General features: G+C 38.9%; 1 protein-coding gene across 4 annotated transcripts in view; it reads left to right on the top strand.

The window, feature by feature from the left end:
* The window catches only part of LOC144978798 (uncharacterized), a 68069-nt gene extending 66965 nt beyond the window's left edge, over positions 1 to 1104 (top strand). For all 4 annotated transcript variants that reach the window (XM_078925309.1, XM_078925308.1, XM_078925306.1 and 1 more), the window contains one exon: positions 911 to 1104. In XM_078925309.1, the coding sequence (XP_078781435.1) occupies positions 911 to 1077 (167 nt within the window). In that variant the 3' untranslated portion in view covers positions 1078 to 1104. The remainder of the gene's footprint in view (positions 1 to 910) is intronic.
* The last annotated feature ends 17580 nt before the right edge of the window (positions 1105 to 18684 follow it).

Raw genomic sequence — 18684 nt, 5'->3', positions numbered from 1 at the left:
CGCGGATGGCAAAAAACAAAAACAATGGCTTAAGTGACGTCATCTTCGTTCTATCTATAGATGAATGAATAAATGATATAAAATAAATAGCTTGATAAATACAAACAGATCGCCTAACAGGTGACACGTACTGTACTGAATAATAAATTAACTTGTTTGTGATTTGCTTGGGAAATTGTTGGATCAAAGAAGGGACTTAACAATTATGCATGCCACTGTGAGTTTATAATCGTAAATATTATTATTGTTTTCCATATTGTGCTATTGAAGTAATTGGATTCAAAAGTCTGATGTCACGTCCACCCAGCAACGAGCAGCTTGGTTCTAAACAAAGGAAGTCGGTACTTTTTATTCTTCATGCTGGCTGGAACTTTTTGACATGTAATGTGATCAGAATGTATAAAAAGACAAAACATGATCAGATTTATAACGTTTTTCTCCTCTGGATACACTTTTATGCTCGTCAGAGAAGTATGTCATAAGGGCGTCCGCCATTGTTCCGATAGTTTAGAACCAGTTACTAAGTTGTTATGCGTCATTGCGAGGGAAGTAACGTCACGACTGTTGAAGCCTATTGATGGTATGTGTTTGTGCGGCTTTCAAAACGTTCAGGGTATTATTCAATGTAGTCTAGTGGTTTGGCACTCGCCTTTAGATCGAAAGGTCTTAGGTTCGAGTCGAGAGCGGCGCATAATTGAATCCGATTATGGTGAGAGAATGTGAATAAAGCACCTTTGCCAAGGACTCAACTACGCCCCCCCCCCTAGCGGGATTTGAACCTCGGACCTTCCGATCCAAAGGCAAGTGTCAGACCACTAAACCACATAGCCTATTCATGAATTTATTGTAGTCTATTTCAATATTTATTCAAGTTAAACATTGCATTTTTTTCTTCTTTCTCTCCCTCCAGGTAAAAGGCGAAAACGTAGTCTGCCCACAAAATCTTCAATATCAAGTCTTTCAAGATCAGATTCCACAAAAAATTTTGTAGCCATCAGAAATCTCTTTCCCCAAATTTACTCCGGAATTTTGAAAAAGAATAGGAAAGAAAATGTAAAATCGTTTAGCTCGAAATAAAGACAGATTGTTGTTGTGCAAAAGACAGTTTTCTGTTGGTTTATTTATTTATTTATTTATTTATTTATTTATTTATTTATTAATTATTTATTTACTCCGTTTTTTATTTATTTAGATAGTTCGTTTCTGGTTTCATTCATTCATTAGCTGTGGCTTGAGTTTTACTGCCAGGATACCCTTCCTAAGCAAACGCTCCCCATTTATCCAGGTTTGTGACCGGTGCCTCACAAGGTGCTGGGTTAAACCGTGGCCTTCGTAAAGTTATGGCCTGATACTGACCAAAAAATGACGTCAAAATGCCAGTCTTTGGCCACAAAAGAAAATAAATCGTGAGTTGTATTCAATAGTTCAACCAATGAAATAACTTGTTTCCATGAGCTCTACTAACGACAACTCACTAAGCGGTGCAAAAACCAAATAATGACGTCAAACTGCCAGTCCTTTTGGATTTCAGTGTCAGGCTATAACATAAAGATGGCTACGGTTGCACCCTATAAAGGACTGCGTTTTGGACTGACAAATAGTGGGAAATCGGAAAAAGGGACGCCCAAAGACTAGATTGTGGGATAAGGTAAAGGATGATATATGGAAGAACTGGGCCTGGAGGAAGATGATGATATGAACCGAGATGCATGGAGATGTGGCATTCATTATGACAACTCTGCAAAATGCGGGATAAGCTGAAAGAAGAAGAAGAAGAAGAAGAAGAAGAAGAAGAAGGAAACAGTTAGTTCCTCCGGTCGTTCGTTCGTTAGTCAGTTATTCATTCATCCATTCATTTACTTATTTACGTGCGGTTATGTGGTCCAGTGGTTGACACTCGCCTTCGGACGGAAGGTCCTGAGTTCGAGCGGCGCATAGTTGAATCCTTGGGAAAAAAGTCCCTTTACTCACATTCTTTCACCAAATACCAAGTGTAAAATGAGTACCTGGCCGTTAACAGAGTTGTCTCTGTCTGAAAAATGGTAAAATCGCCTAAAGTGAGTGTGAGAGAGAGAGAAAGAAAGAAAGAGAGAGAGAGAGAGAGAGAGAGAGCGAGCGAGAGAGAGAGAGAGAGAGAGAGAGAGAGAAAGAGGGAGAGAGATTGTGTGTGTGTGTTTGTGCGTGTGTGTGTGTGTGTGTGTGAGTATAAAGAGTTCCCCCCCCCCCACCCAAAAAAAAAAAACCCAAGACAAATATAACAGCTTCAATAAAGAACAAAATACCAAACACGGAACGTTTTTGGCTCAAAACCATTCTTCAAACAACACAAAACACCCAATAAAGGCATAAATACATTACTAAATTCCAGATTTACGACAGAGAAAATTTGTACGTCCTCTCTATTGAAGAAAAATCTTGTAAAGTCTTTCCAACATTTTTCTTCATCTGAGAAGACCTACAAAATTTCTCTCTCGTCGGTAATGTATTTATGTCTATTGTTTTTTGTATTGGTTGCAGAAGTGTTTTGATCCCGAAACGTTTCGTCTTTGGTATTTTGTTCTCTTTTTTTTTTGAAGCTGTTATATTCAATTTTGTTTATTACTTTTTAGAGTCCACAACTTATAGCAACCTTTAGTATCGCTTTTAAGAATCGTAAACATAATTTATGATTACTGAAAGCTTGGCGAGAATTTTACACAGAACACAACAGAAAAGAGTGGGAGAGGAAACGGGAGGAGGACGATATAGGTGTATTGGACACACACATAGAAAGAATGATTCCACTATAACAAAGAAAGTATTGGACTGGAACCCTCAGGGCAGAAGATCAAGGGAAAGGCCACGAAGAACATGGAGAAGAAATAAAGAAGCTGATATACAGAGAAGTGATAAGACGTGGAACGAGATTTAAAAGAAAAGATCAGGATAGAGAAGGATGGAACTTGTTTGTCTGTGGCCTATACTCTGACCCAGGGTGAAAAAGGCAATGATGATGATGATGAAATTACTCACTGAGTAGTTAGGACTCTACAATGAGTCTCCCGAGAGAGAGAGAGAGAGAGAGAGAGAGAGAGAGAGAGAGAGAGAGAGAGAGAGAGAGAGAGAGAGAGAGCATGGTGATGATAAGACGTGACCGACGTTTTATTAAAAAAAGTAAAATAAAAATAACATTCTCTTTATTCATCCCATATGGAAAATGTGTCTATATTCCATGGGAAGATTGTAATAACCCAGGCGTCAGCCGCAGTGCAGCGCCTGCAAATTGATCAAGGGCGAGGTGACTTGCTCACAGTGCAGCGCTGGGTGATCGAACTCGCTACCCTTCGGGTGCGAAGCAAAGACTGTGCCACTGGGCCACGTTACAGCCTGTAACTCTTGGATTTTACCAGTTCTCTGCCGTACTCCAGAAAGACGAAAGTTTGGACAGAAAACTCGTCCTTCAAATATCGATCGACTTGAATGACCCACATCATGGCAAAAACTCTCAAACCCGTTGTCTTGTGAATCCTTCCTGGAAATCCCAGGCTTGGAAATTATTGCCAATATTAGGGTCATTCAAATCGATCGATATTTGAAAGACGAGTTTTCTGGCCAAATTAAAGAAGAAAAAAACCCAGGCTTACTGAAGTCAAAGAGTGTGTAGGGTAACGTAGTTACCAAGAGATCTCACTTCTCTTAACCGCAATGCTATTGTCGCGTGCCAGGCGAGACAGCGAGGTGAGTGTGCTCCGCGTGTATCATGCGCGCTAGGCTTACTGATACAATGAAGAAAATACGAGTAGAAGACGGAAGATGCTTGGCTTCAACAAAAGCGGGAAGTGAGAGCTCTTGGTAACATAACAATCGTTACCTAAACGCTCTTTGCTGAAGTATGGCAATTAACTGGTTAATTAACTGGTGCGGCTATGTGGTCTAGTGGTATGACACTCGCTTTCGGATCGGAAGGACCTGGGTTCGAGCCTCGCGCTCGGCGCATAGTTTAGTCCTTGGAGAAGGTTCTTTACCCACACTCTTCTCTCACCATACTCCTGTGTAAAATGAGTACCTTGCCGTCAACAGCATTGTCTTTGTGCTGAAAAAATTGAAATACCGCCTAACAGGCGTCCTGTCCCGTCTTACATAAAAATGTTGCTGTTGGCCAGGGACCCCTTGTAAAGCGCTTTGAGCACGTTTAGTGGATATTGAGCTATATAAAAGCTCATTTCTTTTTTAATCAGACTAAATACGTCAGATCACCACCACAGTCTTTGTCTGCGATGCGACGCGTCCCTAATGAACTATCTATAATAATAATTAGTGAAATGATTGATTGTTGAGACCTCGGAGTGTCGCAAATTTCCTCTTCAACGCTTTTTCACTTTCTCTGAGATCTGTGTTGGTCTCAGTCTCAGTGCAATAAGGTCATGGAAACAAACGCACAATAGACTCGTTATCCACAAGACCAATGGCAGATAAGATAGAAATTAAAGTAGAATGGATGCTATACGCTTACATAAAATACTCACAACAATTGACTGCCGGATGAAACGTAACACTACTACACATTACGAGTGACCGTTAACGTTAATTGATACATTTTATGGATAACTAATCACTCTACTGATGGGCTACTAAAAACTATCAGTCGAGTGACGTCACACACATTCGTTTGATGCAACACGACCCTCGGTCTCAATCAGGCACTGACTCACTCAGCCCTTCACCCCGACTGGAGCATCATTGGTCATCAACGAATCCCCTCCACCTTGTCCGGCGTTGTGCCATCTTCTCAGATTCTCTCCATATTTACATTACAGACGACTCTAAGCTTGTATGACTTACTCCGGCCCTTCACCCCTGGAGCATCATTGGTCATCGATGAATCCCCCCCACATTGTCCGGCGTTGTGCCATCTTCTCAGCTTCTCTCCATATTTACATTACAGACGACTCTAAGCTTGTATGACTTACTCAGGCCCTTCACCCCGACTGGAGCATCATTGGTCATCGATGAATCCCCCCCCCACCGTGTCCACCTTTGTGTGTAGCCATCGTAAACTTATATATCCTGACACTGACCAAAAAATGACGCCAGAAGACAAGACTTTTGCCACAAAAGAAAACAAATCGTGAGTTGTATTCAATAGTTCCACCAATGGAATCACTTGTTTCCTTGAGCTCTACTAACGACAACTCACTAGGCAGTGCAAAAACCTAGAAAATGACTTCAAACTATCAGTCCTAGTGGGTTCTAGTGTCAAGCTATAAGTAAACGATAGCTGCGCTTTGTGCCATCTTCTCAGCTTCTCTCCGTGTTAAGCCTTCAGTTTTTAGGTGCTCCATCAATGCCCTTCTCCAGCTATTTCTGGGACGCCCTCTCTCTTCTTCGTTCCCTGCGGGTTTCATGTAAGAGCCTTCCTGGTAATGTTTGTTCCAGGCCTTCTCAGCGTGTGGCCAAGCCATTTCCATCTCCTCCTCTTAATAGGATACAATAGTCTGATGTCACGTCCGCCTAGCAGCGAGCAGCTTGGTTCTAAACAAAGAAAATAGGTACTTTTTATTCTTCATGCTGGCTAAAAACTTTTCCCATGTCATGTGATTAGAATGTATAAAAGTCAAAACATGATCAGATTTATAATGCTTTTCTCCTCTGGATACACTTTTATGCTCGTAAGGGCGTCCGCCATTGTTCCGATAGTTTAGAACCAGTTACTAAGTTACGACACGTCATAACGAGGGAAGTGACGTCACGACTGTTGAAGCCTATTTCAACTTCTATTTCTTCTTGGCGAGTCAGTTCCCATAGATCTGCATGCGACAATACGTCTGGAATGACAGGATGAAGAAAAACCAACTGTAGATTGTATGATTTTGGCTAAGAAACCCACAACATTATAATAATAATTATAATAATAATAAATGGCATTTATATAGGGCTTTACCCCGTTGTCACAGGCTCTAAGCGCTTTACAGTGATATAAAACAAAACATATTACAGTGAGACAAGTGTGAAGGAAACGTGATACGAATTCAATTTAACAACAACAAAATATGAAAATCATATTGCAACATTATGACGTAAAAAGATAAAACTTTAAGCGAGATTTGAACGTTGTCAACGAATTATCATCCAGAAGTACAGGAGACCACCATACAAAACTATGTGTAACCAAGAACTTTTATTATTTGGTTTATACAGTTTATTGAGAGTTACTCATAAACATGGATGGCAAAAAAAACAATAACAAAGACCTGAGTGACGTCAACTTCGTTCTATCTATACAGCCAAAATTATCGGACATTTATGAAAAATTTTAAGATTTTAAAAAAAAATTAAATAACGCATCAGTAACTCTCTTCAATTGTATAAAAAATAAACAAAACAAAAATGAATAAAAGCTTCAAAATATAACAAAATACCAAGCACAGAATGTTTCGGGCTCAAAACCCTTCTTCAGCCTGCAACAAAAAAACCCCAATAAAAACATAAATATATTACTTTAAACCCCAAATAAACGGCAGAGAAAGAAATAAGCAGTTCCATTAACACGTCACTTTTAAAATGTGTGGTTTGAACGTCGCTATCATTCACTTATAGCCTGACACTAGAACCGTCGCTATCATTCACTTATAGCCTGACACTAGAACAGTGGCCATCGTTAACTTATAGCCTGACACTAGAACCGTCGCCCTCGTTAACTTATAGCCTGACACTAGAACCGTCGCCCTCGTTAACTTATAGCCTGACACTAGAACCGTCGCTATCATTCACTTATAGCCTGACACTAGAACCGTCGCTATCATTCTCTTATAGCCTGACACTAGAACCGTAGCCATCGTTAACTTATAGCCTGACACTAGAACGGTCGCCCTCGTTAACTTATAGCCTGGCACTAGAACCGTCGCTATCATTCACTTATAGCCTGACACTAGAACCGTCGCTATCATTCACTTATAGCCTGACACTAGAACCGTAGCCATCGTTAACTTATAGCCTGACACTAGAACCGTCGCCCTCGTTAACTTAAAGCCTGACACTAAAACCGTAGCCATCGTTAACTTATAGCCTGGCACTAGAAACGTCGCCCTCGTTAACTTATAGCCCGACACTAAAACCGTAGCCATCGTTAACTTATAGCCTGACACTAGAACCGTAGCCATCGTTAACTTATAGCCTGACACTAGAACCGTAGCCATCGTTAACTTATAGCCTGACACTAAAACCGTAGCCATCGTTAACTTATAGCCTGACACTAGAACCGTAGCCATAGTTAACTTATAGCCTGACACTAGAACCGTAGCCATAGTTAACTTATAGCCTGACACTAGAACCGTAGCCATCGTTAACTTATAGCCTGATACTAGAACCGTAGCCATCGTTAACTTATAGCCTGACACTAGAACCGTAGCCACAGTTAACTTATAGCCTGACACTAGAACCGTAGCCATAGTTAACTTATAGCCTGACACTAGAACCGTAGTCATCGTTAACTTATAGCCTGACACTAGAAAGTCGCCTATCTGTACATTTCACTATTTTCATCCCAGCCAGGGTATCCAGCCAGGGCCAGGACAAAACCAAGTAATCTCATTCAAAGACAAAGACAGAAAGCATGTTGGAAAACAGATATAATGGGATAGAAGACACAGTATGTACATCCCTGCCCACTATGGGAGTTACCGTACCTGCAGTCGTTGATCTTTTTGCCAGTCGTTGCCTCCACATTTCCTTTCCAGAACTTTCTTGGCTGGCCTCGTGACTTTCTCGCAGCTCATCTGATTTGTTGAGTGAGTTCTTTCCACGGATGACGGTCTGAAACGATGGATCTCAGGTATTCTAAATTCTTTTCGCATCTCAGTTCTTGTCTGTCATCTAGGCGCTTGAGGTCTTTATTTATAGTATAGTGTATTTGATACTTGTTGTGGGTCTGCCTTTGTGTTTGTTTTGTCCGACTGGTGTAAAGAATAACGCCATTGGCTTATTAGCTGGAATATTTCTGTCTCTCCTTAGATATGTCCAAATAGTCTCCATCTATTTTCCAAAATTTGAATCGAGAGCAGCAGCTTCATATAAAGCTCACACTATTATGTCATGACGATCGACCTAATCCGCAAATTCCTTTCCGCACTCGTGCACCGTCGCAATCCCTCCCAGAAGCTTCGTCACAACACACCGTTCAACTAGATGCTCTACTTTTTCGGGTACTTTCCCACATCGGGTACATGTTGGACAGGTGGAAAGTCCCCACTGATGAAGCGAGTTTGCCGTTAGACAGGTTTTCGACCGAAGCCGAATCGATAGCGGATAAGGTTTACCCTGACAATAAAACGTTATAAGATGGTGGCTTACTAGGAATATCACAAGTAGTAATGGTCAGCTGACCATCAAAGACCAAGGTGAAGGTCAAGCTGACCAGACCTCCTGAGACTACGGATGATGCCGCACAACAAAGAAAAAAATAGATAAATAAAAAATAAAAAACACGTATTTTAGAATTGTGGCCAGAGAGAGAGTTAGAGAGCGAGAGAGACTGGGAGTGAGATAGATAGATAGATAGATAGATAGAGTTAGTGAGTGAGAGAGAGAGAGAGAGAGAGAGAGAGAGAGAGAGAGAGAGAAATTTGAATGGATTGAAGATATTGTTATGCGCCTTGAGCTTTATTGTCTAGAGGAGTGGGCGCAATATAAATAGATTTCATTATTATTATTATTATTATTATTATTATTATTATTATTATTATTATTATTATTATTATTATTATTATTATTATTATTTATTATTATTATTATTATCATTATTATTATTATTATTATTATTATTATTATTATTATTATTATTATTATTATTATTATTATTATTATTATTATTATTATTATTATTATTCAAATATCGATCGTTTAAAATGACCCTCGCCTTGGCAACAACAAAACAAAAAATAAAAAAAAAAAAACAAACAAACAAAAAAAAAACAAAAACAAAAACAAAAAGAAAACTCTCGAACCAGGGATTTAAATCATGAAGATCTCGCGAAATCCCAAGTTTTAGAATGTATGCCAAGACGAGGGTCATTATTAATGCATTGATATTTGAAGTACGAGTTCTTTGATGGCCAAACTTTTAAGTGCGTTTTTTTTTCTTCTTCAAAGAGTGCGGCAATAAAATGGTCAATGACATCAACTCTATAAAACTAACTGACCTTACCCCCCCCCCCCACCTCCCCCTTCCTCCTCCTCCCCATCAATCCTACGCCTTCGCGTTCCCCTGTCCCCAGCAATCTCGTTAACTACCCTGGATAGAGTGAGTAATTAAGGGGAAAACGCCTGAGTCAACTGGTACAAATTGTCATTATGAGGACGCGACCTTCACCTTGGTCGTCGATGGTAAAACAAAGTCATTAGTTTGTGTTAGAAAATTGTTACAGTGAATGGCGTAATCAGTCGGGTGGGGAAAAGGTTTGAACTGAGATATTGCCAAGTTTGTTTGTTTGTTTGTTTTTAAGGGTTTTACGGCGCTTGCAACTCATTAAGGTCATATCAGCGCCAGTAAAAAGGAAAAAAATGGGATAGTAAAAAGTTCTAGAATTACAATTAAAGCACCCAAGAAAAAGTAAGACAAAGGGGAACTGGGAACAAAAAGGGATCAGATGTAGATTCCAAGAGCAGACCACCAATGCACTTAGTTTGAGATCACCTATAAGTCTCATCCAGACACAAGCACAAAATCCAACAAAGAGGAATACACTCAAATGCTTGCATTATACATTAAAAATAACAAATATAATAACACATAACAGAGAGATGATTTACAAGGAAAAAAAATATCATCTCCCAAAACAATAACTATGCATTTGACTGTTTCCCTCCCAGTCAAGGACTCCGGCCAGGGTCGGGACAAAACCGAGCAATCTCACACCAAGACAAAGACAGAAAGCAAGTTGGAAAACATATATCAGTGGATAGAAGACACGGTAAGTACCTCCCTGCCCACTGTGAAGGTAGGGAACCCCACCCAGATTGCCAAGTTTAGTTAGAAGGTCAAATTTTATCAAAAATGAGATCTTGTCATAAATGATTAAATCAACCCTTTTTTTGAATATCTTCGGGAAATATCAAAGCTTAATTTCACTTTTAAATAATTTTTACATCTAGTCAAGTTGAAAAAGTATGAAATTTGAGAAAAGTTGCTGGATACCTTTCCGATATATCTGACCACAACTTTATGAAAAATCACCCGATTTACTCCAAATAAAGATTAAATGCTCTGCATGGGGAGCATATTCTTTCATAAAATGCAAATCTAAAATTTTCACCTTCCGACTGATTAAGTCATGCATTGACACGATTAGTGGACAATTGTGCCTTACTGTAACAACAAATAAAAACTTTGGTTTTTCATGGTGGGCTTTAGAATACGTACCTTGATATTTCCCGGCTACCTGGAGTTCAAGTATAGTATTACGATTTCTTTTCTTTAAAAAAAAAAAGAAATAAAAATTGAGCTTTTATATAGCGCGATATCCACTAAACGTGCTCAAAGCGCTTTACAAGGGGTCCCTGGTCAACAGCAACATTTAACATGTAGGACGGGACATGACGCCTGTTAGGCGATATACAATCTTTCCGACAGGACAAGGGCTGTTAACGACCAGATACTCATTTTACACCTGATTACGGTGTGAGAATGTGACTAAAAACCCTTTTCCAAGGACTCAACAATGAGCCGAGCGCGAGGCTCGAACCCAGGACCTTCCGATCCGAAAGCGAGTGTCATACCACTAGACCACATAGCTGCACATAAACAAACTCATTAGTTCGTTTTACAAAATTAGTGGACAATTGTGTCTTACTGTAACAACAAATAAAAACTTTGGTTTTTCATGATGACCAGCAGAATACCTTGATATCTCCCGCTACCCAGAGTTCAAGTACAGTAATTCGATTTCATTTGATTTTCTCTTTCAAATTTTTTAATAAATTGAGCTTTTTATATAACGCGATATCCACTAAATGTGCTCAAAGTCCTTTACAAAGGGTCTCTGACCAACAGCAACACGTAACAGGTAGAACGAGACATGACGCCTGTTAGGCGATATTACCATCTTTCCGACAGGACAACGGCTGTTAACGGCCAGGTACACCCGAGTACGGTGAGAGAATGTGAGTAAAGAGCCTTTTCCAAGCACTCAACTATGCTCCGAGCTAGGCTCGAACCCAGGACGTTCCAATCTAAAAGCGAGTGCCATAGTCGCATTTGGTTTTTGGAATCGCCATCTGGCCTCCTTGTTGCCAGATTCATTTGCGCGCTCATACCAACTTTGTTTTTGATTGTTGACGTCTAAATTTTTGTTAAGTTCCACAATTCAATAGGATTCAATAGTCATAACGTCACTTCCTTCCTAATGACGCATGGTAACTTAGTAACACTGGCTCTAAACTATCGGAACAATGGCGGACGCCGTATGAAATATTTCTCCGGCGAGCATAAAAGCGTATTCAGAGGGGGAAAAACACATCAATTTGATCATGTTTTGACTTTTACACATTCTGATCACAAGGCATATGAAAAGTGAATGCAAAGTTCTCGCCAGCATGAAGAATAAAAATTAAAGATTTTCTTTGTTTAGAACCAAGATGGCCGCCGTTGCCGGGCGCGTGACATCAGACTACTGAATCCAATTGTATGATGATTCAAATAGATAAGTGTCTTTTCCTAATAGCCTTTATCTCTTTGCAAATATTGTAGGTTCTCTAATAGATCTAGTCTTAAAATTGTCTCAAAAACGGTATAAAGTCGGTTAAAAGTTGATACTTATCCAAATTTGATATAATTCACCACCACCCATCATCATCATCATCATCATCATCATCATCATCATCATCATCATCATCATCATCATCGTCTTCGTCGTCATCGTTACATCATCTTCACCATCATCATATCACCATCACCATCATCATCACCACCATCATCATCACCACCATCATTATCATCATCATCATCATCATCATCATCATCATCATCATCATCATCATCATCATCATCACCATCACCACCACTACCACCACCACCACCACCACCATCATCATCATCATCATCACCACCACCACCACCACCACCACCACCACCACCACCACCACCACCACCACCACCACCACCATCATCATCATCATCATCACCACCACCACCACCACCACCACCACCACCACCACCATCATCATCATCATCATCATCATCATCATCATCATCACCACCACCCATCACATCTCAAACCCACTCACATCGTTTCCTAGTTGGACCATCTCTAAAGGCGACATCGACGACGACAACAACAAAAATCATAATCATAATCATTAACCAGATAACTCCCCTACTCTGGAAAAACACGTATTTAAAAATTTGGCCAGAAAACTCGTCCTTCAAATATCGATCGATTTAAATGACCCTCATCTTGGAAAAAACTCTCAAACCTGGGACTTCGTGAAGTTGTCGTTAAAGTCCTAGGTTTGAGAGTTTTAACCAAGATAAGGGTCAGTTAAATCGATCGATATTTGAAGGACGAGTTTTCTGGCCAAATTTTTAAATACGTTTTAAAAAAAAGAATTCTAGAGTATGAAAGTTAACAGCTTGATTCTTTTGAAGTCCTTAACCCTCTCCTTACCAACTACAGGAAAATCGTCACATTCGTTACGATACAACCAACATTTTTCTTATTCAAATTTCTTTTGTACATCATAAAATTTAAAGAAAATGAAACAGTGTGTTGTAGACCATATTTTACTAAAGAAATTATTTATCGCAAGAATTTTACTGCTATTGTGTTTGAGTGATAAAAAAATCTATTTTGTGTTAGTTTGGTGTGAAGCTTTGTGGAAAATCCTGAAAATGGCTGGTAAGGAGAGAATTAAGACAATCAAAGCCCGTCGCCGAGGCATCTCATCAGCCAGTTCTATCTAGTCTGTCATTGGGTTGGGTCCGTAGGAGTTTTGTGTAGGAGTTTTGTGTAGGAGTTTTGTGAAGGAGTTTTGTGTAGGAGTTTTGTTTGGACTCATTTCATCTTGTGCCGTGCCAGAATGTCGGTAATCAACCTATTTCTTCATATGTAACCTATCGTCTCAAAACGGTATTCTGTCGGGGTTATCTAGATGTTGAAAAATGTATTTAAAAAAAACAAAAGTAATCCTTCATCACAGCCGTAAGACCCATGAAGCCGGAGTGTAACCCGGTTTCTATAGCGTGAAACGGATAACAGCTATTGCTTGCTACCTTTTGGATCGGACTTTAGTCAGTCGATCACAATGTTCTGTCCGCCAGATCTACCCAAACCCAGCTACCAAATCTCGACTGCACCCGGGATCGATCTTGGGCCCTTTGCGAGTGCTCTACCAACTGAACTATCGATACCCCCGAACAATGTAATTGTAAGCAGACAAATATAGATAGTATGCGCTTGGCCAAGAAGCTCATAACATTGCCACTTGGAAGTATAACGGACAAACACACAAAATTGTGTGTATCCATGAACGTTTTTAGTCGGGTTAATACAGTTCAGTGAGCATTACTCACAAACGCGGATGGCAAAAAACAATAACAAAGACCTGAGTGACGTCATCTTCGAACTATCTATAAGCAGACAAATGTAACCAACGGTCTCACGAGTCAAAACAGAGTTCCGCTGAAGTCTATGTCACATGGTGCGTGGACATCGTAAACTGGCACTGACCAAAAAAAAATACGTCAAAAGACAAGTCTTTGGCAACAAAATAAAACAAATCATGAGTTGTATTCAATAGTTCAACCAATGGGACCACTTGTTTCCTTAAGCTCTAATAACAACTCATTAGACGGTGCAAAAACCTAGAAAATGACGTCAAACTATAAGTCTTAGAGGGTTCTAGTGTTAGGCTATAGATAGTTCGAATATGACGTCACTCAGGTCTTTGTTATTGTTTTTTGCCATCCGTGTTTATGAGTAATGCTCACTGAACTCTATTGACCCGACTATAAACGTTCATGGATAAACACAGTTTTGTGTGTTGGTCCGTTATACTTCCGGATGGCAATGTTATGAGCTTCTTAGTCAAGCGCATACTTTCTATATGTTAACGATGGCTACGCATTGTGCCACAATCTTTTCTATTAATAAATCTCAATAGATTTATGTTTGTTTTTTATTAATAAGGTTTTTTAAATATTGCCTCAGTAAGCATTTCACCTCTTTTGTCCTTTGTTACTTCAGAAAAGTGAGTGGAGCAGGTACTTATGTAGATGATACAGAAAATGAAATGAGTAGGAAGTGCCAGAAGAAAATAGAGAATACTATTTTTTTCGCGGAGGTTGGGGGCTCGAACCCACGACCTTACTGATACGACAACTCCGTGAGAGGAAAGCTATACTCGCAAGCTCGTTGTGTTATTGGGCACGATAGAAATAACTCGTTTTACCCTCTTCATACCAATCATAGGAAAATCGTCACATTCGTTACGATGCAACCGACAATTTTCTCATTCTAATTTCTCTTGTACATCACAAAACCTAAAGAAATGTTTTGATTACAGCTACAAATACTAAACACTGTGTTGTAGACATCATTTTGCTGAACAACATTCTGTATAGAATGCACTCGTTACTTTTTTATGTTTGATTAGGAAAAGTCTATTTTTGTGTCGGGTGGGTGTTAATTTTCGGGGGAAATTCTAAAAATGGCTTTGTAAGGAGAGATACAAAGAGCTGAAAGAATCGTTATAAAATGCTGGGCAAACGAAAACAGGCTAACAATAAGAAATGAATGCCATTCCACTGTTTTCTCGTTGTCCTCTTTTTTTTTTCTTTTCTTTTTTTTTTTGTTTTGTTTTTGTTTTTTTGTTTTTTTGTTAAAGAAGACGAAAACAAAGACATGAGATCAAAATTATAGCAAATCCGTTAAAAAATGTTGTTCATACATAAATTTGCATATCATTTATTTATAGAAAATTTCATTAAGATTTCTACATGTTGTTCTTGTGTCCATGAAGTCTTACCTCTCACAACCTTGTCTATTTTCTTTAAACTGGACCAAAAAAAAAAAAATAAGTAAAACAAAACAAAACAAAACAAACCCCCCCCCCTCACCCCCCCCCCCAAAAAAAAAAAAAAAGCTAAGTAACAAACAAAAAAAAAAAACCCAAAAAAAGAACGGGAAACAAAAAACAAAAACAAAACAAAAAAAAACCCACACACAAAAAAATCTACCGACGTATACATATATGCAGGTGTGACATCAGAATCCGCTTATAGGTCTAGTATCCTTGTTTAACATAAATTTGCATATCATTTATTTATAGAAGATTTCATTAAGACCTGTACATGTTGTTACGTCCAAGAATGATATCCAACCCATCACAACCTTGTCTATTCTATTTAACTCTCTCCTTCTCGATCCTTTTCAGGATTACCCCAAAATGGCGGGCTTTCTCGGAATAAAAATTGTTTTTTTTAAAACTCGAACAAGACACTCTACAAAACAAACATTATGTTCTTATTGATTAATTAAACAAAGATGAGTCTTCAAAGTTTGTGATGTACAAAATAAATCGGAATAAGAAATAAAATGCATATTATTGTGTCGTAACAAATGTGGTGATTTTGATGCAGGTGGTAAGGAGTAAGGAGAGGGTTTAAACTGGTGAAAAACGTCGGTCAATAAAACATTTTTTAAAAACCCAAAAAATACAACAAAATACAACAAAACAAAAAAAACAATAAAAAATTATTTTTTTTAAAAACCAAAAAAAAAAAAAAAACTTCCAAAAAACAAAAAAAAAAGAAAAAAAAAAAACAAACAAAACAAAAAAAAAAAAAAAAAAAAAAAAAAAAAAAACGACGTGTCGGGGTAATCAAGATGTTGAACGATGCATTTAAAAAAGAAGTAGTCCTTCAGATCCATGCAGCCGGAGTTTATCCCGGTTTCTGTAGCGTGAAACAGACAATAGCAATATTATGCACGTCTGCCATTCGAACACCACTTAGGTCTATCTAGTTCAACATTGTTGTCATGGACAACATTTTACGTCATTATTTTTTTTAAAGATTTCCATTACAACAATGAGCCCATGAGGAACTGGGTTATCAGACCTGCAAATAAGTGAACGTCGATTTATGCAATATTATCATATCCTCCTGGGTAAACGAAAATTTGCTAATAATAAGAAATAAATGTCGTTCCAATGTTTTGTTTTGTTTTTGTTTTGTTTTGTTTTTGTTTTTGTTTTTTGTTTTTTTGAAAGGAGACGAAAACACAGTCATGAGATCAAAATGGCAAATTCGCAAACATGTTGTTCATACATAAATTTGCATATCATTTACTTCTAGAAAAATTCATTAAGATTTTTACATGTTCTTGTGTCCATGAAGTCTTACCTCTCACAACCTTGTCTATTTTCTTTAAACTGGACAAAAAAATAAATAAATCAGTAAAAAAAAACAAAACAAAACAAGACACCCCCCCCCCCCCCCCCCCCCCAAAAAAAAGAGCTAAAAAACAAACCCAAAACCCCCCCAAAAAAACAACAGAAAAAAGAAAATAAATAAAAAAAACCCCACAAACAAACAAATCTACCGACGTATACATATATTAAGGTATGACACCAGAATCCGCTTATGGGCCTAATCCTAGTTTAACATTGTTGTAATGAACAATATTTTACGTCATTTAAAAAAAAAAGATTTCCATTACAATAATAATAAATAGCCCATAAGCAATTGGGTTATCTGCAAGACCTGCAAATATATGCACGTCGAAATCCACCTAATTTGCATAGATATGAAATTTTATATTCAATAATAACGTATTTGGATTGAATGTCCTTGGGGTAGACACTCATAATCTTGTCTTTATTCTCCAGCTACCCTCCCAGATAAGTTGATAATATCAGCTTCTGATGAGAATAACTCCATTTTATCATGGGATTTACTCGACTCTTCTTGTCATCGACGTCTTGTTAACTCACTCAACCCAAACACCGGCTATATCCGTAGTTTACCCACTCAACCCTAACATCGACTATATCCGTAGTTTACCCACTCAACCCTAACACCGACTATATCCGTAGTTAACTCACTCAACCCTAACACCGACTATATCCGTAGTTAACTCCCTCAACCCTAACACCGACTATATCCGTAGTTAACTCCCTCAACCATAACACCGACTATATCCGTAGTTAACTCCCTCAACCATAACACCGACTATATCCGTAGTTAACTCCCTCAACCCTAACACCGACTATATCCGTAGTTAACTCCCTCAACCATAACACCGACTATATCCGTAGTTAACTCCCTCAACCATAACACCGGCTATATCCGTAGTTAACTCCCTCAACCATAACACCGGCTATATCCGTAGTTAACTCCCTCAACCATAACACCGACTATATCCGTAGTTAACTCCCTCAACCATAACACCGACTATATCCGTAGTTAACTCCCTCAACCATAACACCGGCTATATCCGTAGTTAACTCCCTCAACCCTAACACCGACTATATCCGTAGTTAACTCCCTCAACCCTAACACCGACTATATCCGTAGTTAACTCCCTCAACCATAACACCGACTATATCCGTAGTTAACTCCCTCAACCCTAACACCGACTATATCCGTAGTTAACTCCCTCAACCCAAACACCGACTATATCCGTAGTTAACTCCCTCAACCCTAACACCGACTATATCCGTAGTTAACTCACTCAACCCTAACCCCGACTATATCCGTAGTTTACCCGGGTTACTTTTACCCCATGCCTATTTATTACATTTTTATGAGACAAATTATAGGCGTAGTATCAACGCTAATGTTTTTAGTTTTACATGTTAATGTTAGTTGAATAAAACTATCTATGTACACGCTTATTTTTTATAACTTTTTTCCAATTTTGAAAATGAGCAAAAAATCACTAGGATGGAGTGAGTTAATGGCCAATAATTGTTTTTTACTTCATCTGTTATATAGTGCATTATCCAATAAAAGTGATCAAAGCGCTTTACAAAGTGTCCCTGGCCAACAGCAACACTTAACACGTAGGACGCGACATGAGGCCTTTTAGGCGATATTACAATTATTACAATTACAATTACAGACAGAGACACAGCTGTAAACGGCCAGGTACTCATTTTACACCGGAGTGCGGTGAGAGAATGTGAGTAAAGAGTATTTTCCAAGGACTTCAACTATGCGCCGAGCGAGGCTTGAACCCAGGACCTACCAGGACCTTCGAAAGCGAAAGCCATACCACAAGACCACCTAGCCGTAAAGGACACATTTTAGCGTCAAGTAATTAGAAATGTGACTGTTGTCACCGTCGAGACATTTAATTGCCAATAATTAGGGATAGACTTTTATAATGTCTGATGGCCTCAATCTTTCTATCTCGCCTGTCTTTGAGGTAAAGGAAACAAGTTCTTCGGGATCAAAAGCGCTCATGGAGACAGAGTTGACCCCCGTTTTGTATAACGTTAACGGACAATAGCAATTTCTTGATACCATTGGGATAGGACACATGTCTATCAGAAAGTAATTTTTGCCAGATCTAACAGAACCAGTTTCCTGAGCACTGCTTTTGAACCGGGGGAATGGGGGAGGGGGGGGGGGGGGAGCAAGAGACAGAAAGTGAAAAATCCCGACTGCCACCGATATTGAAAATGTCATATTGCGTGTGACGCGTCTGC

Source organism: Berghia stephanieae, chromosome 8 (assembly GCF_034508935.2).
Source record: "Berghia stephanieae isolate SIO BIC M18660-M18661 chromosome 8, UCSD_Bste_1.3, whole genome shotgun sequence".
Classification (NCBI taxonomy): Eukaryota; Metazoa; Mollusca; class Gastropoda; order Nudibranchia; family Aeolidiidae; genus Berghia; species Berghia stephanieae.
The sequence above is the reverse complement of the archived record's forward strand: the minus strand, read 5'-3'. Positions and strand labels throughout refer to the sequence as shown.